This window comes from Rasamsonia byssochlamydoides (assembly GCF_041956645.1).
Source record: "Rasamsonia byssochlamydoides strain NRRL 3658 unplaced genomic scaffold VTN77scaffold_60, whole genome shotgun sequence".
NCBI lineage: Eukaryota > Fungi > Ascomycota > Eurotiomycetes > Eurotiales > Trichocomaceae > Rasamsonia > Rasamsonia byssochlamydoides.
In genome coordinates, this window is record NW_027192443.1 from 1 (window position 1) to 17,791 (window position 17,791).

At 49.2% G+C, this 17,791-nt stretch overlaps 6 protein-coding genes across 6 annotated transcripts; 3 read left to right on the forward strand and 3 right to left on the reverse strand.

Annotated features, from left to right (window-relative positions):
- Window positions 1-720: 720 nt before the first annotated feature.
- VTN77DRAFT_7480 (uncharacterized protein) lies at window positions 721-1,464 on the forward strand (the record flags this gene model as incomplete). The annotated part of the gene is made up of 4 exons (XM_069423873.1): window positions 721-733; window positions 798-1,029; window positions 1,109-1,268; window positions 1,336-1,464. 4 exons carry the CDS (start codon window positions 721-723, stop codon window positions 1,462-1,464), a joined length of 534 nt encoding a protein of 177 aa, XP_069275377.1.
- Window positions 1,465-5,916: 4,452 nt separating this feature from the next.
- VTN77DRAFT_7481 (uncharacterized protein) lies at window positions 5,917-7,619 on the forward strand (the record flags this gene model as incomplete). Its single annotated transcript, XM_069423874.1, has 8 exons — window positions 5,917-5,955; window positions 6,082-6,182; window positions 6,252-6,505; window positions 6,564-6,593; window positions 6,650-6,699; window positions 6,756-6,816; window positions 6,896-6,979; window positions 7,039-7,619. The coding sequence occupies 8 exons, from the start codon at window positions 5,917-5,919 to the stop codon at window positions 7,617-7,619; spliced, it is 1,200 nt and encodes a 399-aa protein (XP_069275378.1).
- A 210-nt stretch (window positions 7,620-7,829) lies between these two features.
- VTN77DRAFT_7482 (uncharacterized protein) lies at window positions 7,830-8,425 on the reverse strand (the record flags this gene model as incomplete). The annotated part of the gene is made up of 3 exons (XM_069423875.1): window positions 7,830-7,919; window positions 7,981-8,261; window positions 8,332-8,425. The coding sequence occupies 3 exons, from the start codon at window positions 8,423-8,425 to the stop codon at window positions 7,830-7,832; spliced, it is 465 nt and encodes a 154-aa protein (XP_069275379.1).
- A 1,380-nt stretch (window positions 8,426-9,805) lies between these two features.
- Window positions 9,806-12,182, forward strand: VTN77DRAFT_7483 (uncharacterized protein; the record flags this gene model as incomplete). Its single annotated transcript, XM_069423876.1, has 2 exons — window positions 9,806-10,469; window positions 10,522-12,182. The coding sequence occupies 2 exons, from the start codon at window positions 9,806-9,808 to the stop codon at window positions 12,180-12,182; spliced, it is 2,325 nt and encodes a 774-aa protein (XP_069275380.1).
- Window positions 12,183-14,088: 1,906 nt separating this feature from the next.
- VTN77DRAFT_7484 (uncharacterized protein) lies at window positions 14,089-15,808 on the reverse strand (the record flags this gene model as incomplete). The annotated part of the gene is made up of 6 exons (XM_069423877.1): window positions 14,089-14,235; window positions 14,375-14,481; window positions 14,554-14,796; window positions 14,862-15,054; window positions 15,149-15,443; window positions 15,552-15,808. The coding sequence occupies 6 exons, from the start codon at window positions 15,806-15,808 to the stop codon at window positions 14,089-14,091; spliced, it is 1,242 nt and encodes a 413-aa protein (XP_069275381.1).
- A 579-nt stretch (window positions 15,809-16,387) lies between these two features.
- On the reverse strand, window positions 16,388-17,774 carry VTN77DRAFT_7485 (uncharacterized protein; the record flags this gene model as incomplete). The annotated part of the gene is made up of 2 exons (XM_069423878.1): window positions 16,388-17,365; window positions 17,418-17,774. The coding sequence occupies 2 exons, from the start codon at window positions 17,772-17,774 to the stop codon at window positions 16,388-16,390; spliced, it is 1,335 nt and encodes a 444-aa protein (XP_069275382.1).
- Window positions 17,775-17,791: the final 17 nt, after the last annotated feature.

Here is a 17,791-nt window from a genome sequence, read left to right on the forward strand (position 1 = left end):
TTCACCGGTTATCGAACCGGAGGCTGATCGGGTCAGTTTGTGTGGCGTCGAGAGGGACAGCTGTGCTTGGCGGCAAGTTTTGTTTTGCGTTTTGCGCGGACACGCCTAAGTAGTAAGATACCCGCCGCATCCACCACGCCCGCCGACGAATCCACTGCGGCCCCGGCTGCTATATCGCAGCGCCTGTGGCATGCTCTGATTCGGCCCGATGGATGATATTCGCCCTCAGGTACGACTACGAACTCCATCACGAACCACTCGAGATGCTACCAATTAGCCTCCGCTGCGGCCTGCCCCAGCTTTCCAACGGTATGGGACTTTGCGATGTATGTACTGTACCTGACCTCACGCAGGCACTAGCGCCTGAGCTTCGGTATTTTGAGATCCACTGGCGCATCTCGAGATCTGATTGTTTCCTGCCGTCGATCCCCTGAGTATGCAATGTCCAATGTCAATTGGTGCAGCCAGCCACTTCTGATCGAGAGTATGGACCAATTGGGCCATCTCCGCAATGGGAGAGACCTTGAGGAGCTGCTTCCATCGAAAAGTACATAAGCTTAAGAGGAAGAGCCGTCGTCCATGGCGTAGAAGAATCGTAACTCAATTGTCAATTAACGAGCCATTCTCTTGCTTTTATCGTATTTTGTTGTCTTGTCTTGTGTTGTGCTCTTGCTTTTTGTACTGTTCTATAATATAGATTTTGCGTTTCCTTCCGACGACATGGCTGACGGTCGTGAGTGCTGCCTCCTTACGTGACAGCCTTGCATGAATTTGGCATCTAACGTGAACGTATCTAGTCAACGATGCGCGAGCTTTGAGAGTTGCGGAACTGATCAATGATTATCGAACCCTTCATATCCACATTTCGGAACAGACGATGCACATGCCACTGGGAGACATGAATGACGAGGGTTATCGGGTGCTTCAGGAGAGCCATGCGGCAGCCCAACGTCTTTTGGCCAGCAACTACAACCCGGTGTCGATCCAGGGTCACGGTGACGAAGAGACCAGAAAGGCCCAACTGAGACGGTGAGTGGGATCGTATCTGAGTCAGCCCTTGCTTTTTGTTCTTCCACACCCGTTGCTGATGTTTTCCATGGATTCTCAGAATCATTATCGACGCGAGCGCCCGCCGGTTCCAAGCGCACAAGATCTACCTTCGTGTCGCTGCCGTACGTCGATGGCAGATCAACCGTTCCAATGTCCTCCGCGGTCCCAAGTCTGATGACGCTGCTCGACTGCGAGAAATCGATGCGATCCTACAAAGTGTGAGTGTTGGTTGGTTTTCCTACGCGACTATGCCAATCACTAACGAAGGTTTTTGCGACTGGCTAGGAACTTGCCAGCATTACTGATCAGTTCGTTGTTTCGGACCTCCGCGCTGCTGATGCGAGGGCTGGCCACTGGCTGGACGAGGACCCGACCCTTGACGTCGTGCTGAATTGGATTCGGTCGCAAACCTAACGCAGATGAAGTCGATGCGTGCGAAAATAACAATGTCTTCCTACAATGCTGATGCAAACTACATCTACGAAAGTCCGTCACGAACGCACACTGGATCGACGATAAGGGGCTTAACATTTTCGCTCAACGGATTGCAGGCATCAATCCCTTCTTCCTGGTTCACCACTCGAACATCGCACAAACACGAGAGACGGATCATTTTTCAGCGCAGGGCGCTAATGGCCTAATGCTACCTGGTGTCGCAAGAATCATTCTACTTGCGGGGACGGGATCCATTGCACTCGATTTTCAATTCTTTCTCTCCCGTTGGAGATTGCATATATAGACCTACCTCCCTGGTGGAAAAGAATCTTTGCATGGCATCGACATGCGTTGCATATGTTATGATTGACAGTGATGGCATGGGTTTCTCCTCTCTTATTTCATTTTCCTTATCTTTTGATATGGCTCTTATCTTCCGGCGACTATTGTCTACTTTTAACAATTCTACCATGTTCATTGAATTGAGACCGGTCTTTTACAGATGTCTGCTTAATGTGTTGTATCTAGTTAGATCGAGTCAAATGCGACGGACAATCATTGAGAGTCTAATCTAGATCCTCAAGTAACGTCCTCTAACAGCTAATCCTACACTAGAGCCCCCCCAAACCTATTGAGAAAGACAGTATGATTTGTTTCAATTCGAGTATGTCTCACGATGAGCGCAAAAAGGGCGTTGGCCATTTGGTCCAGGGACGGCCCTCCAATTGGTTGGTGAAAATTTAATAATAGATTCCTCAAAATAAGCAATATCTAGCGCGATCTCCCTTCACTTAACTGACGCCATCGTCTTTTTGTGACTACTGACTCGGCAAGTACCTGCCGTAAAGTTGCCATAGCCTTGACCAGTCGCTCCACAAATGAAGTTTTTCTCTCGGCTTTGTTCGCCTTTTTCCTTTGCTTACTGGGATCAGTGGTGTTGTTCCGGGACAGCTGAAAAAATAAGACTGGATGTGACTCCATCGCTCTGGGACAGGTCCCATCAGAGCGGCTTTGATAGATCGTCCCCACAATCTCCAAGCGAGCACGCTAACTAAGTGCCGGGGTCCTCCCAGAAAATCGGAGTCGCTCGATAGATCTGTCATCGGGGATCGCTAAGCCAGGCCGTTCCTGCGGGCCTGCTGCCGCGTGGACCATGCGTGCCGTGGTCTCTCCAATCGCCGTTCAGGGTGGCTTGTTGTCGAGGCTGGTTCAGCTGAGGCTGTGATTCCCCATGTGCACCGCCACACCAAACCGGGCGAGTGCAACTAATCACCTTCCTACCTGGGTAACCAGTCCTGCAATCATCGACTACAAGTCCATGACTCCATGGCTAATCGTGATCCCGGCAGTCACTAAAACGCCACTCATCGCCAATTCCGTGTGCACGGCTGGTGCATAGATCGATAGTTGGCCTTTCTACCAAACCGGTCTAGGAAGGACAAAGAATTCGACCCAAAGACAACCGCCACGACTGACTGACCTCACTCGCCACGCGGTTCCAGATCGGGGAAGATCTCGATCTGGAGGAACGTGATTGATGCCAGATGGAGAATGAATGGAGCATTCAGCTACCCCCCTGTCCTTGCCGTGCTAACTAGCTAACAATGGAGCACGGTGTAATGTACCACCCACACACTATTGAGGAGACGACATTGATCTTCATTCAGGACCGAGCTCTTGCGAGATAGCGGATTGTGGCAAATTTTGTCTAGCCCCGATGGGTTGGTTTTCAATCGCCTTCCCAATTGTTTGGTTCTGTAAGACGCTGAACTGGGAAATACGTCCTACGTCATCTAAATCAAACTCCACGTCATTTCCTCCACTGCTCGCTACTCGAGTATGAGGCTGACCGTCCCAGTGTGAGAATTGGGACTCGCTCGTTTCCAACACGTCTTGTGCACCGCATGGGTGTCCTGATCTACCCGGGCCATGGCTCGTGCGAATTCGAAATGATGCGCTTCTCTTCCTACAGAGTACAGGAAATTGCTACCTTTTGCCTCTTCCGAAGGACAGTCTGACAGGTCACAGGGTGGCAATCAGCTGTGGGGACAGGGCTGCTTTGCGATCTTTGTGGCCCGGCAGTTTGGAATTCGGTATTGCACGATAGTGACTAATTTTGAACTGCTCTAGTTTTGGACCATGGACGACAATCGGCGGAGGGAATAATCTTTAAGCGAGGTCAGACTCACTAACGATACAGTTCAGAGGTCTGTCTGCATCACGCAAGTCCTCTTTGGACTACGCTAATTTAGTCTTCACTTCAGGTCGGGGGTTACCGTTTAGGGTAACACATCGAAAATACTAAGGCTCTAATCCATCACGGCGTTATTAGATACGATCGTCTACGTTGGGGTCCCGCTCGAGAGGCAATATGGAGCATCTCGGATAATACGAAAGAGAATCGCACCATATGGACTGTACTTATCGGCAAAGATTGGATCGAATCCTAGAATGCCTATGCTTATCGCCTCTCCCGCCAACGCAATAACTCAACAGGTCACATTCAGGGCGTCTACGCAATTCCTCTCAATGAGAGCTGCATGCCCGGAACTTCGCACTTTGATTCTAACCGCAAATACAGCCATCTTGAACTCCTGCCAAGGAGTCCTCATAGTATCGATCGGTCTCTCCTGATGAACAAGGAAGTGAGTAAACACCCATGCAGAGGCAAGGATCTGATCCCCTTACCGGACCCTGCTCGAAGTCAAAGCAGTATATAAGAGACGGGTGGCAGCTATCCAAATATTGGTGACGCCCACGTTTCAGCCATCTTGTCTTTCATCCCTCAGTTCTTACACATCAGCCTGCTGTATTCTTTCTTGTACAATCGAGGCAACTCCCCTACCTGGACCAAATGCCCAATGTCCCTTCAGGGGATTGTCCAGATCTTCGTTCAGAAATCTCTCAGAGTGAAACCGGTCAGGATCATAGTATTCTTCGGATCGAGTGCGATTGCAAAGCTGTTCAAGTGAAGATGATCCCTGCTGGAAAGCTATATATCCTTCCTTCGTCTTCATTATCCTCCGCGAACATGCGCGGCACTCCAATCTCCACGATGGGTGGCCCGCCGTCGGAGACTTTCTTTGATGACTGCTGTGATGTTCTACTGCGAAGCATGGCCGAGAAGTACCGCTCTGCGTGCTACTGGTATGTGGTTCACTTCTCGCCAAAACATAGGAGGTTTCGGCTTGGAAAAAAGCCTGCCTTGCTGGTCTTCTTCCATCTTTCTTATTCTTCTCATTTACTGTACTGTACATAGATAGTAAATCGTTAGCCAGTCGATATGGGTTTGAGTGCCTCCAGACGTTGACACAAATGCTTGATGGGAAAGGAATATAACTGGAGGATTGATGATGCCATATTTCAACAGCAACAGCAACAGTAGCAGCAACTACGCAATAAAATATACCTGCAATACATAGCTCTCAGAAGTTGCTCAACCCATAACTAGTAGACTGCCTTCATATTAACACCAAAGGGTAACTTTGTGGAGATGAGGTCTTGTAGATACATTATGTACTATCATTAGGGTAATATGGCAGGTTATGGACATTTAAATATAGATAAAAACTGGACGCGGCCCAACGAGGCAAAATCTCGGCCGTATAGGAAGTGGTTGAGCACGGCGGATTTGTCGAACCCGGGTATGGCCTTCTGCTCATTTTTTTTTGCTCGGCTTTTTTCTAGGTAGGAGGGGGGGCAAGACGGCCGAAACTTCGTATATACTCCTCTAACCCTATTATTACCGGAAGTTGAAATACAGTCAAATCAGCGCCTTTTTATCGATGACTCAGCCTTCTGCCCGAGGATGCCTAAATCCATCCATTGTTGGCCGCGTTGCCAGTGTTCCCCACCGTTAAGCCACATCCCCAGCCACAACCATTACATCAGCGACTAGTCCCCTGTCCCGACTCCCGTGCCAAAGTATTTATAGCCAGCCAATCGTCGAGCTGCAGAAGTGGCGCAGCAGCTACCTATTTCACCCTGCATATGCATGTACAAGCTGTCACGACCCGAACAACAAAGCCAGGCTTCAACTTTATTTTTCACAGTTGACACAATCTTATTACTATAATATAATTTCCTCGGTACACACATATATATAAGAAAGCAGCAGCTGCAGTAGTAGCAGCAGCAGCAACCCTGGCGCCCAACAACCGGTTCAGATCTCCTTTACTCCTTCTCCTTTTTTGTTCCGCTGCCGCCTTTGTAGCCCTGTGGGCATTCCTGCCGGATCCTAGCGTCTTCGAGACGGCGGGCATGCGTCGACTGTTTGGGGGCTTGAGGAAATACGGTAGCAAGACGATAACACCGGCACCAATACCAACACCAGCACCAACAGCAACGCGAACACCAACAGCAGCAGCAACACCGACAGTGACAGCAACACCGATAGCAGAGATCTCTGGAGAGCAGGCCCAGCAATTAACCATGTCGGGATTCAGATCCGTGGCATATTATGTCAATTGGGTATGTACAGTACAGAGTACAACAAAATCTGATTTGCTTGAGATACTATATACTCTGAGAGACTTGTGTCTTTTTGATACATTTTAGTTTGATTTCCTCAAATCAAACGGAACTAACACTGCCTAGGCAATTTATGGCCGCAACCATCATCCTCAGGACATACCTGCGGAAAAACTTACCCATGTCCTCTATTCCTTCGCCAATGTGAGACCAGATAGCGGCGAGGTGTAAGTCACCTGCCTTTTGACGAAACAAAGAAAACGTTGAACACTGCTGATTTCTTTTGTAACCTGCAGATATCTGACCGATACCTGGTCAGACACCGACAAACACTACCCCACAGATTCCTGGAACGATCAGGGGAAGAATGTTTACGGCTGCATCAAGCAGCTTTTCTTGCTCAAGAAACGGAACAGGAAGCTCAAGGTCCTTCTGTCCATCGGTGGCTGGACCTACTCGCCCAACTTTGCCCAAGCAGCCAGCACCGAGGCCGGCCGTTCCACTTTTGCTCAGACGGCCACACGGTTGGTCCTTGACTTGGGATTGGATGGTAAGGACGATTTCCAATGCGGGTAGCTGGTTCTCAGGTTCTGACTGGTTGTAATAAGGTATCGATGTCGATTGGGAATATCCTCAGGGTAAGATCGAAGCTTCAAATAAAGTCAACTGGGCTGGTTCTTAACGTTGTTTCTAGATGACATTCAAGCTCAGAACTTTGTTCTGCTCCTCAAGAAATGCAGAGAGGTATGTCTGCCGGATTATTTTGGATGGAATCGTTCCTGGGACTGACAGCTATGTAGACACTGGACCAAGCTGCTGGTCCAAACCGGAGATTTCTTCTCACCATTGCCTGCCCAGCCGGTAATTATGATGCCCCGAGTGTCCCTCCCTATCAGTCTGGATAAAGTGTAATTCTGACTCTTGCGTTTGTTCCCTCTAGGTCCACAAAACTACAGCAAACTTAGACTTCAAGAGATGACGCCCTATCTCGATTTCTATAATTTGATGGGCTACGATTACGCAGGTTTGTTTCGATTCGATTCCATCTATTCCTTGGGTCTTGCATCTAATAAGTTTAAACAGGCTCGTGGGACTCGACCGCCGGGCACATGGCAAACTTGTATCCCTCCAACAGCAGCGCTGTCAGCACGCCGTTCTCTACAGTTGGCGCGCTCAACTACTACATTCAAGTGGGCGGAGTGCCGCCGTGGAAGATGGTTCTGGGAATGCCTCTCTACGGACGCGCTTTTCAGAATACGGACGGACCAGGCACGCCCTACTCGGGAGTCGGCGAAGGCAGCTGGGAGCAAGGTGTCTGGGACTACAAGGCGCTGCCGCTGCCCGGAGCGACCGAACACGTCGACGCCCTCATAGGCGCATCGTGGTGCTACAACCCCACGACGAGGACGATGGTCTCGTACGACAACGCGGCCGTCAGCGAGATGAAGGCGAGCTTCGTCAAGCAATGGGGCTTGGGCGGAGGCATGTGGTGGGAGACCAGTGGTGACCGCGGCGGCAAGACCGCCCACAGAGCCGATGGCAGCCTGATCGGCACTTTTGTCGACGTCCTTGGAGGGATAGAAGCCTTGGAGCAATCGCCCAATAACTTGGAATATCCCGAGAGCAAGTATGATAACTTGAGAGCGGGATTCCCTGGGGAGTGAAGAATCAATAAAATCAAACGGGGCGGGTCAGGAGGGAGTCTTGAAAATTGAACAATTGCTTATAATAAATTGGAATCTACGCGATAGAAATTAAGGAAATTTTAGAAGAAATATATCAGCGAGACCGGAATAGCGTCTGTATTGTATCTGTCTAGCTGGCGGCTAACTATCCCTGATCATTCGACGTGACATGTCATGAATACATATCGTTTATTTGGAGTCATCGAAGACGTAGGTAAGGTGGCACTTTCCGCAGTACTGGCGGTTGTGCATAGCAGCCATGAAGACACCGGCACCGCACTGGAGGGAAAATTCGTCAGCTTGGAACGCCTCTTAGAATGGTTCATAGGACTGGAATTACCTCAGGAGACGGGCACTCGCGGCGAAGACGCTCAATCTTGCCGTCGCCGTCAACCTTGTAGTACTTCAGCACAGCCAGCTTGGTCTTCTTGCGCTTGTGCTTGATCTTCTTCGGGGTCGTGTAGACCTTCTTCTTGCGCTTCTTGGCACCACCACGCAGGCGCAGCACCAGGTGGAGGGTCGACTCCTTCTGGATGTTGTAGTCGGACAGGGTGCGGCCGTCCTCCAGCTGCTTACCGGCGAAGATCAGGCGCTGTTGGTCCGGGGGGATTCCCTCCTTGTCTGGAAATCATCATTATTAGTGATTAGTGATGGTCCCTGGACAAGATCTGGAAAATGGGGTAATTCGTACCCTGGATCTTGGCCTTGACATTGTCAATGGTGTCCGAAGACTCCACCTCGAGGGTGATAGTCTTCCCCGTGAGGGTCTTGACGAAGATCTGCATCTTGACGAAGGCCTAGTCACGTCAGTCAGTATTTGGCATTTTCATCGGTAGAACTTGCACAAGCAAAGTCAAAAAAATTTAAACAGAAAGAAATTGAGAAGCAAGAAAGAAAATAAAACTCAATACTCATAGATTGTGCTATCATAGATTGTGCTAACACTGCGCACACTTACCTCGACAAATTGTCTTCCTCAACCTTCTGTGCAAATCGTTGTTGGATAAGCGGAAATTGTGTGGGAGCGGCCCGTCGATAAAATCATTGTGTGATCACGTGGTTGATTTTTGGAACGATCGGGGAACAAATATTTTCCGAGAACAGATCACGTGATAACATACTGTTTACTCCGTATCCCCGTCGGGGGAGCTTGGAAGACTCTCAAAGCAGCTATCCCTCACAGCATCTGGAAAAGACCATTTGTGATGGGTACCATTTCAAGATGGATGCAATAGATCTGTGGAACCAATTGTTGCAAGGGATGATTCCGTCGGCGAATTTTCTCAATAATAGTATCGAGATACATTGGAATCGTCAGGGCGATGCATGCTATCGATTATTGAGATGTGAGACTGCAGTGGAGATCAGCTGCATCAGAATAGGAAGCGAACTGCCAGCGGGATCGGATGAACTTCTCAGCCCTGCGCCCGGACGCAAGGATGGTAAAAATAATCAATCGATCCACCCGCTCAGGCCAGCAAGCTGCCTTGATACCTACCTAGGTAAGCACTGGGGCGGGCGGACTTGGTAAGGGCGGCACCTAAGCTTAGGTTTCCCCGGCGGCCCAGACGGCGCCCTGGTTGTTGCTGGGCCAACAAAGCCCATTGTTGACTGAAGTAGATCCGCGAGCCGCCGACTACTTTTACAAGTCTACGCGCTCACCACCTTGAATTTCCTTCCGTTCTCTAACTCGACCTCTAAATTATATTTCTATCTATTATATAGATAGACTGGTCTGGTTATAGCGAAACTTTTGCGGCCCTGAGAGGAGAACCTCGCGGGCCAGGCTAAGTTTTTCACCTCCTTTGGTTCCATTTGTGAGAGAACGGAAACTTACAAGATAAGGGTTCATAGGAAGCGCGAGGACTTTTCGAGTCCCAAACGCCTCGGCGACAAGTCCATCAGCCATCGACATAACGCGCGAAACAAAGAGATCTCTGATATATCGAGTGGCTGGTTCACCTGTTGAGTCCGGTGGCCCACCGGCCAGCGCTGCCTAAGGTCGGCCCACTCCACCATCCCAGATGGTTGCACCAGCATACTGACATTATCTCGCACAGAAGTTTTGAAAATTCTCAATTTCAGTTTTTTTCAGAGAATTTAGAACGCACTGCATCCTGATATAACACGATATACCACGCCGTACGGACTCTGATCCCGTCATCATGCTGGCCAGTCCGACCAGCGACGTTCAGAGACGCCATCGGCTACACCGACGACAGAATTCTACCCCAGTGGCTCTGGAGGCTGCAAAGATTCCTAGTCTTCCAGCGCAATCAATGCATCGATATGCCGTGCACAGGCGTGGTATGAGTCTGGATCAACGAGTTGCCAACCTGCAATCCGGTCAATTGCCGCAGGAAGCGGGCGAATCGATATCCAACGCAGGAATCTACCAGGAGCGCCTTACTCGACAGGGTCATCCTTTCGACCAGTCAAACATCTCGTTGTCTTCGAGCGCTGAATACCAGTCATTCAGCCAGGATGGCTTGGACGGTTTTACTAACCTATCCAGCAGCGAGAACCTCTCTAACAATGCTTGCATGGGCCTCGATGCCTTTAGTGCTGAAAGTCAAAACTCGAGAAATCAGCAGTTACAAGCAGCTCTTGGGCACATCCAGCAGCAGCAGCAGAGCATGCCATATGGCAGTGGCCTGAACCATCACTATGTGAACGACACAGCCTGGGATTCATACCTCATTGAAAATTCCGCGTTACCCCAAACATTCGACAAGATGGTCCCTGGCGGCATCAGGCGAATGTCTGTGCAGTCAGACCTGGGTCCATACTCACACAGACCGTCGACCCCTACAAATCAGATGAATTCCAGTAAGTAAAATCTTGCAAGACAGGTGACCTATCGTTTCTAACGCTGCCGAAGATTACTTCCCAATAACACCGGCAACAACTCCATTCCGGGGGGCCTCGGAGTTTGCTACATACAGTCAAAACGTCCATGGTTCACCCACAAAGAATGCCACGCTCTTACACACACCGCAGTCAGCGTTTATGCAGCGGGCCAAGTCGCTTCAGGGAGTCCCTGGAAGTACCTTCACTCAGCCCCAGATCGATGTGCCATCTCCTCCAAATACCGCTCCCGTTGATTTTGAATCCTTTGATGTGCTTAACAGTCAGGAGAGTGATTTCGAAAGTTCAGAGTTTCAAACATTGCCCCAGAGTGAGTCCTTCAACACGACGTCGAGCCGCGAGGACCAGCGTCATTCGCAGGCGTCGTCGGCGTCGGCATCGTCGGCGTCAGTGTCCTTCCAATCTTCGCCAGAGCTCGCATTTATGCCTCTGCCTGGAGAGAGTTCAGGGAAAAACCCGAAAGTTCCAATTGTTCCAGCTACTCCGTCCCGTGCAAGTCCCAGGAAGACGACCGCATCTCCCAGCAAACCTAAACTATCCCCACGACCCGCCTCCATCGACAGTTTGAACCTTGACTCCAGGATTCAGGCTTCCATTGCGGAGACCGGCGTCACCATCGAAGAAATCGCCTCGTACATTTCGGGACCAGATCCTGAGGACGGAAAATGGGTCTGCCTCCATCCCGGCTGCGACAGAAGATTTGGACGGAAAGAAAACATCAAATCACACATCCAAACCCACCTTGGTGATCGTCAATACAAATGTGACCACTGTGACAAGTGCTTTGTGCGTGGACATGATCTCAAACGACATGCCAAAATCCACACTGGCGACAAACCTTATGAATGTCTCTGCGGGAATGTCTTTGCTCGACATGACGCTTTGACTCGCCACAGGCAGCGAGGGATGTGCATCGGAGGCTACAAGGGTGTGGTGAGAAAGACGACGAAGCGTGGTCGCCCGAAGAAAAACCGGCCAGATATGGAAGAAAGACAGGACAAGGCGGCCCGGACGCGTGAGAGGGTTGCTGCAAAGTCGATTGCTTCTTCTGCCTCTGGTTCAGAGAGCTCGTGCAGCTCGCCTCCCGCTGAAGTGTTTGAAAACTTGAGCATTCGTGCATCCAGCCCAGTTGCGACGTTCGAGCCTAACAACTACTGCCTGCCATCCGACGTTTTCACTTTTACTCCTCCAGCATCGCCTGGATACAGTGCAGGCAACAAGCCGTCTCCAGTCAGGAGCCACCGTTCATACACTCCATCCACAGATGGTGGCAACCTCTCCAGGTCTCCATCTAAGCAGGGTTTGGAGCAGATTCCTGAGGAAGTTCCAGAACTGCCACCTATTTCGGAAGCCGCAGGATGCTTTGATGCAGAAACCGCAATCCAGTCGACTGCCAACACTCTGTCCTCCCCTCATACCGTTCCTACTCTTACAGGCTCGTCTACCGAATCCGACATTGACATCTTCATCAATCAGGATGCTGCATCCAGCTTTGACAAGAGCCAGCTTCCTAGCTTCAACGAGTCGGAAATGTCGAGTTTCTCCGAATTTGGAACGGGATCCAATTTCGCTGGTGACTATGAGTTGTTCCAGGGAAAGGCCCTTGGATCGTCGTTGAATGATGACTTTTTGGTGGAATTTGATGACCAACCCGCGGATGTTTTCTTCCAGTGATGTGACTAGTCGGACTGAATCTGCACAGCATCCTAAAGTTGGAACTTCTATTCGAGGATTCTTTCATTCCACAAAAAAAAATCACATTCAACTATAACTACTATAAACTATCTCTACCTGCGCTCTGGTTCGGGATAGGATATGCCGACACGACGACACGAGTACACGACAGACACGACACGACACGACGACACGTTGACGACGCTTATGAGGCTGGCATGACTTGTGAACATCTTCTCTCTCGCACTCTCGACTATGATGGACTGCTCTTCGGGATTTCAATTTTTTTTTGTCTTTTCTTTTTCGACCCTTTCGAGGGCAATTTAATGAAACTGTACAACATTCGATTCGACTCTCTTGGAATGACGATGATGACGACGACGGTACGGCGGTTTTTTGGGTGATGATCCGACACAGCTCGTACCTGGGCTATCCTTGTCTTTTCTTTTCCTTTCGCATTTTAGGCAATTTCCTCATTTTTTTTTCTCCTTTTTCTCTTTCCTTTCCTTTGTCACGACAAAATTCTCCCTCCGACTTTTCCACCTTTTCTTTTTTTTATGTCCTGTTGTGCTATGTTATGTCACGTCATTCCATTCCATTTCATTCCCATCCAATCCCCACGTTTCTTAGACATGAGAGAGACTCGAGAGAGAGAGAGAGATGCGATGATGTATGAGAACTCTCTGCGTGCGATTGCGATCCTGGCTGTTTTCCTTATCTTCTTTCCTTCTTTCCTTTGTTGAATGGATGAATGAATGAATTGATGAATGAATGTTGGCCATTTCTTTCCGTGTTGTCATCCCTAATTATATTCTCGTGGAGTGACAGACAGTGTACGCTAGTTGAGCACCGAGCAGTGACGAATTTTGATGTCAATGGATGAAACTGAATTGAACCGAGTCTTTTGACATTCCACTTCGTAATTAACTCGCATCCTTAGTGTAGCTCCCAATCGATTTGCTTTGTTGGCGTATAAGCGTGCGTAGGCTCAGTAACGATCGAGCAGTAGGCAAACGAAGGTAGGTAACGTGGACTCAGACAAGACAAGAGATGCGACGCGATGCGATCCCGTTGTCTATTTTCTCGAGAGAGAACAAAATCAAAATAAAAAAAAATGAAAAATTGAAAAATTGAAACCCCAAAGAAACAAGTCCAACATAGCCGAGATGTGCGATGAAATGAAGAGAGGCTCATTTCATTCATTCATTCGTCCAGAAAAGTCATACCAGCCGCATAAGCGTCGTGTCGTGTAGTGTCGATTTTCTTCTTTCAGCTAGCTCCTTGGGTCCCAGGATGGCGTTTATATACCTGGGAAATCCACCCTCCTCCTCCCTCCTGTCTTCTCAGGGCTTTGTTTGAGTTCTCTCTTTGTCTTTCTATCTCTCTCTGTGGTCACTGTATGGGCTATGGCCTGGCTGTTTCCGGTGATTTATATATATAGATCCCTTTGTGACGGGGGGGAGGTCGCTCCGACTATCCACCGATTTCTTTCTTTCTTTCGAACACGACGAGATTCTATTTATGTGCTTACTTATCGTCGCCGTTTTCGTCACGGTTGGGTTGGATGCTCCGTAGAGTACGTATGATGCTGAAACAGGACCAATCAATCTATCTATTAATTAGTCTATCTATCAGCCGCTCGTTCATTGTTCTTCTTCTATTTTATATATATATTCTACACTAACTATTATTAGGGTCTGTCTGTCTTCAATCTAATCCAAGCAGGCTACATAATCTATCAGTCTGTACTCCCTGAGCCGGGGCGCGACGCCAAAACTGAAAACAAAGAAAGCGGGTGAATGCCTGGGCGATCTGATTAATTGAGCAGAGATTAAAAAAAGTAAAACCAAAAAAGAACAAGGAAGAAAGAAACGAACATGATGTCCATGTCCATGTCCGTGTTCATTTATGACACCGCATCCCAAACAATCTCCAGATTGATGGGATGATCTTCCTCGGAGGCAAAGATTTTGCTTTGTACGGGGCCCTTGGGAGCTTTGTCCGCGAAGAAGGTGGCGTTGCCGTTAAAGACGAGTTTGCCGTCGTTGAGGACCTGTTTGGTATGACACGTCAGCTGTCTTTCTGTTCTGTTTGGGGAGAAGAAGCGGAACGGATAGGATGGATGGATGGATGGTTTCATGCAACAGGGATATCATGTCACCAGGAAAAGGGAGTTAAAAGAAGGGAGTTACCTTAAATAGAGCGGGATGGGTGACCTCTGGTCCGCAGGTGAAGATGTCTTCCTGGAACGTACATAGTCCTTTACTGGATTCTAGAGTGAATCCGTCTAGATGATTTTCTAGCGTCAAAGTCAGTCGATTACCCTGATTTTCTTTTTCATTTCGAGCTGGTAGGGAGGCAAGTCACTAACCCTTAACATCCTTCGCTCTGAACGTCGCACACGTCCCGGACGTAAACCAGGTACCGCGGCTAATGAGGCATCCGCGTCTCTGGTTCAGAGTGTACACTTTCAAATGTCCTTTTCGAATGACTGGCGAGTCTGTGGGTTCGGATCCACGTGAGGTAGTAGTCGTAGTCGGTTTGGGTCTTGCAGGGGGTGACCTCTTGGGAGGGTAGCGGATTCCTGTTCGAGGGCAATTCGATGAGGGGCCAACTGGAGGAAAGAAAAAAGATCAGTATTCGGAACAGACGTCCTCTTATTCGCACTGGTACACAAACCTGCATCGGTAGGCATGAATTTTCCGGTCTGCAGTCTTCCCGCGACATTGAAGTGGTACCATATCTCATTCAAGGCATTGTGTCGACATCGAACCGTGACCTCAGCTCCGTGAGCTGCCTTCAGAGCGTGCTGGATCTCGTCCAAGGAATACTCCTTTTCATGGGATGGGATAATTCCAGCTTTGGATAGAATCTGGACAGAAAACACAAAAGTAGACGTCAGTTGTCAATAGCAGAGGCATACAGGTATGTCGAATTATAAAAGATTTGTGGAAAGGCTGACACACCTCGTAAGAAGGCAAAGCCTGGAAGAGTTCGACCGTCTTGTTGAAATAATCAACAACCTCCTCCTGCGGAATATAGTCCGTGTAGCACCTGGTCTCCAGCGTGCTAATGCAGGTACCGTGCTTGTTCCACTCATGCTCCCACAGACTGGCATCATCGCCACGGAAATCTTTCCAATACTCTTGCATGAATTCCAGCAGATCGGCTCGACCAGAGTCGACGAGGATCAGGGATATATTGCTATATCTCCTGGACGAGTCACAATACTGATCAAAGCCCCCGTCGCAATGGTCTGGCCTGGTAGCAGAGAGTAAGAGGAGTTCAGGGCATTCAAATATAAGAACTGCAAAGCAAAGCAGAGCAAAAAAAGGCCAAACACTCTCTCCACCAGTTCAACTAACTTACCACAAGCCATGTATCGTCCAGGAGTCATCCGGACCAACAGCAGGATCTGCATCCCAGAACTGCGTCTGAAGAAGTTGTCCACCGGGGTAGTTGAAGCAACAAGTATCCTGGCTATCGAACCGCGTTTGGCAGCTCAATTCTGGTTTTGGACAGGCAGAGAAGCCATCTTCCGATGGATAGAGCCCGAGCGGGCTCTGCAGACCCAGCAGACCAAGGGAGCTGGTAAACGTCTTTAAAAGCCCCTGCGGCCCTGGCATCTTTTGCAGAATGAAATGATGCTTCTGCACAGGGGACTAGATAGAATGAATGTATTTTCAGGAGCCAACCGTATGCTTCGGTTGGTCTCGCCGTCCGCAGTACCTACTCCGGAGTAGGCTCGTTCGACTAGCCCGGTTGTCAAGTCCACTCAAGTTTCAAACCTGTTCAGTATTCACAGAAATATGGTAATTGTTATAGCTTTAGCCAAAATGTAAGACAATGGAGTTGAGATAGTTATCTTTGCAGGTGTCAACACTGTTGACATGCTGTAGGTACCTAGGTACACCGTATGTCGTCTGACCTGGATAACCTAAGCCTATCTGGGTGTGGCAGGTGATCCCCACACGACACTCTATTGGTCAGTCGTACATATCAGCCTTGTCGCAAGATTAAGTAAAGATAGGTACACAGATAGGTCACCTGGACGCAGTAAATATAGGATGACACAGATGTATTGTTTCTTGCAGCTGGGCTATATAGTTTTCTCTCCTTTTCCGACTTTAAGAGTAGGGTATCACAAATAATTTGAAATAAAGACAAGACAAAAGAAATGAAAAAAAAAGTCGTCGGAGACAACATCACTCATTAGACCGCTCTTCAGATCGCTTTCTCTTCCCCTCTTTCTCGTGGTCCCGTTCTTTCCATAGCCTCAGTACTTCAAATCCTACCTCCACCGCGATGAGTAAAATGATGATCCATTCAAGTCTGAGACCATGCTTTTCACTCAGCCGCTCTCGGAGAACGCTGGCGATCTCCTGCGCGTAGTCCATCCTCTCGTTCAAGACCTTAATGCGAATCCCCACATCCAGGGCCTTCCCAACCTGTTCGTAGTAGCCCTCGAGACCGAGCTCGTGTCGACTGTCCCAAAAAATATCAGGAAGGGAATCCGTCAACTCGGAGTAGAGATTGAGTTGCGCTCGGACGCTGAGGAGTTGACCCGTCTTCCGGAGAATGAACTCTCTAGTAAAAGGCAGACGAGAGCCTTGCGACAATAGCGTCGGGATGGTACGCGTTGATTCGAAATAGTTGGAAAGAAGGCTCTCCAGCACGGCAAGCTTCGTACTCCGCGCCAGCCCGGAAGAGAAAGCGATCTTGGTCAAAACCGTATCGACGGTCTGCCGATTCGGTTGCGCGGGTTCCGCGGAATCCGGTCCGGGTTTAGTCCCAAGAATGATGGTATCTCCCTTTATGAAGCTATTGTCTCGCTGAGGATCCTCGACGAAGTCCAGGTCCTCCGTCTCCATGTTGTCAATATGGGGCCCCTCTGCCGCGGGGAGCAAGGTTTTCGTAGCAAGATAGGAAGTAAAACTCTCCGGAAGGGACCAGGCGACAACGGTGCCGGAAGGAAAGACAAAGATGTCTCCAGCTTCATCCGAGGGAAGATCGGTCATGTTGGGGTTGCTCATGCGACGGATCGAATCAAGAGGAACTTGGATGTGGACGACTTGTGGGTACAATCCGGTATCGAAAGGGTCTGGCTCGTAGCCTTTCTCTTGGAGAATGTCCTTGACTTTGGCAATATCGAACTGCTCAGCTACCGCATAAGCAGTCACAGTCTATTGTTCCAAATCAGCAAATACAGTATCGAATTGAGCATAGTTTATCCACCTTTGTTTGTTCCGGCGCTTTCTCTGATAGCAAATTCCTGGACCGGATGCCATCCTTCGACCTTTGAGCTTCGACAGCAACCCGACGTAAGGAAGCGTTGGCAGCGGGAGATCTATTACTGGCTTTTCGTCTTTGCTTCTGGAGGGTCTCTGCGACGGACTCTTTGAGTAGATCATCGGCTTGGTCTTGGGTTTGGGTTTGCTTCTGCTTCAACAGGGCGTTCGAGGAGAAGAATTCTTTTCGTCGAGGGAAACTGAGAGGTGATGACACATGCAGGCGCTGATATCGCGGTTGTTTCAGGAGTCCAGACACCACTGGCGTCCTGCATGCTGAACCGATGTGAGGCCAGGAAAACATGGTGACGAACCTTCGCG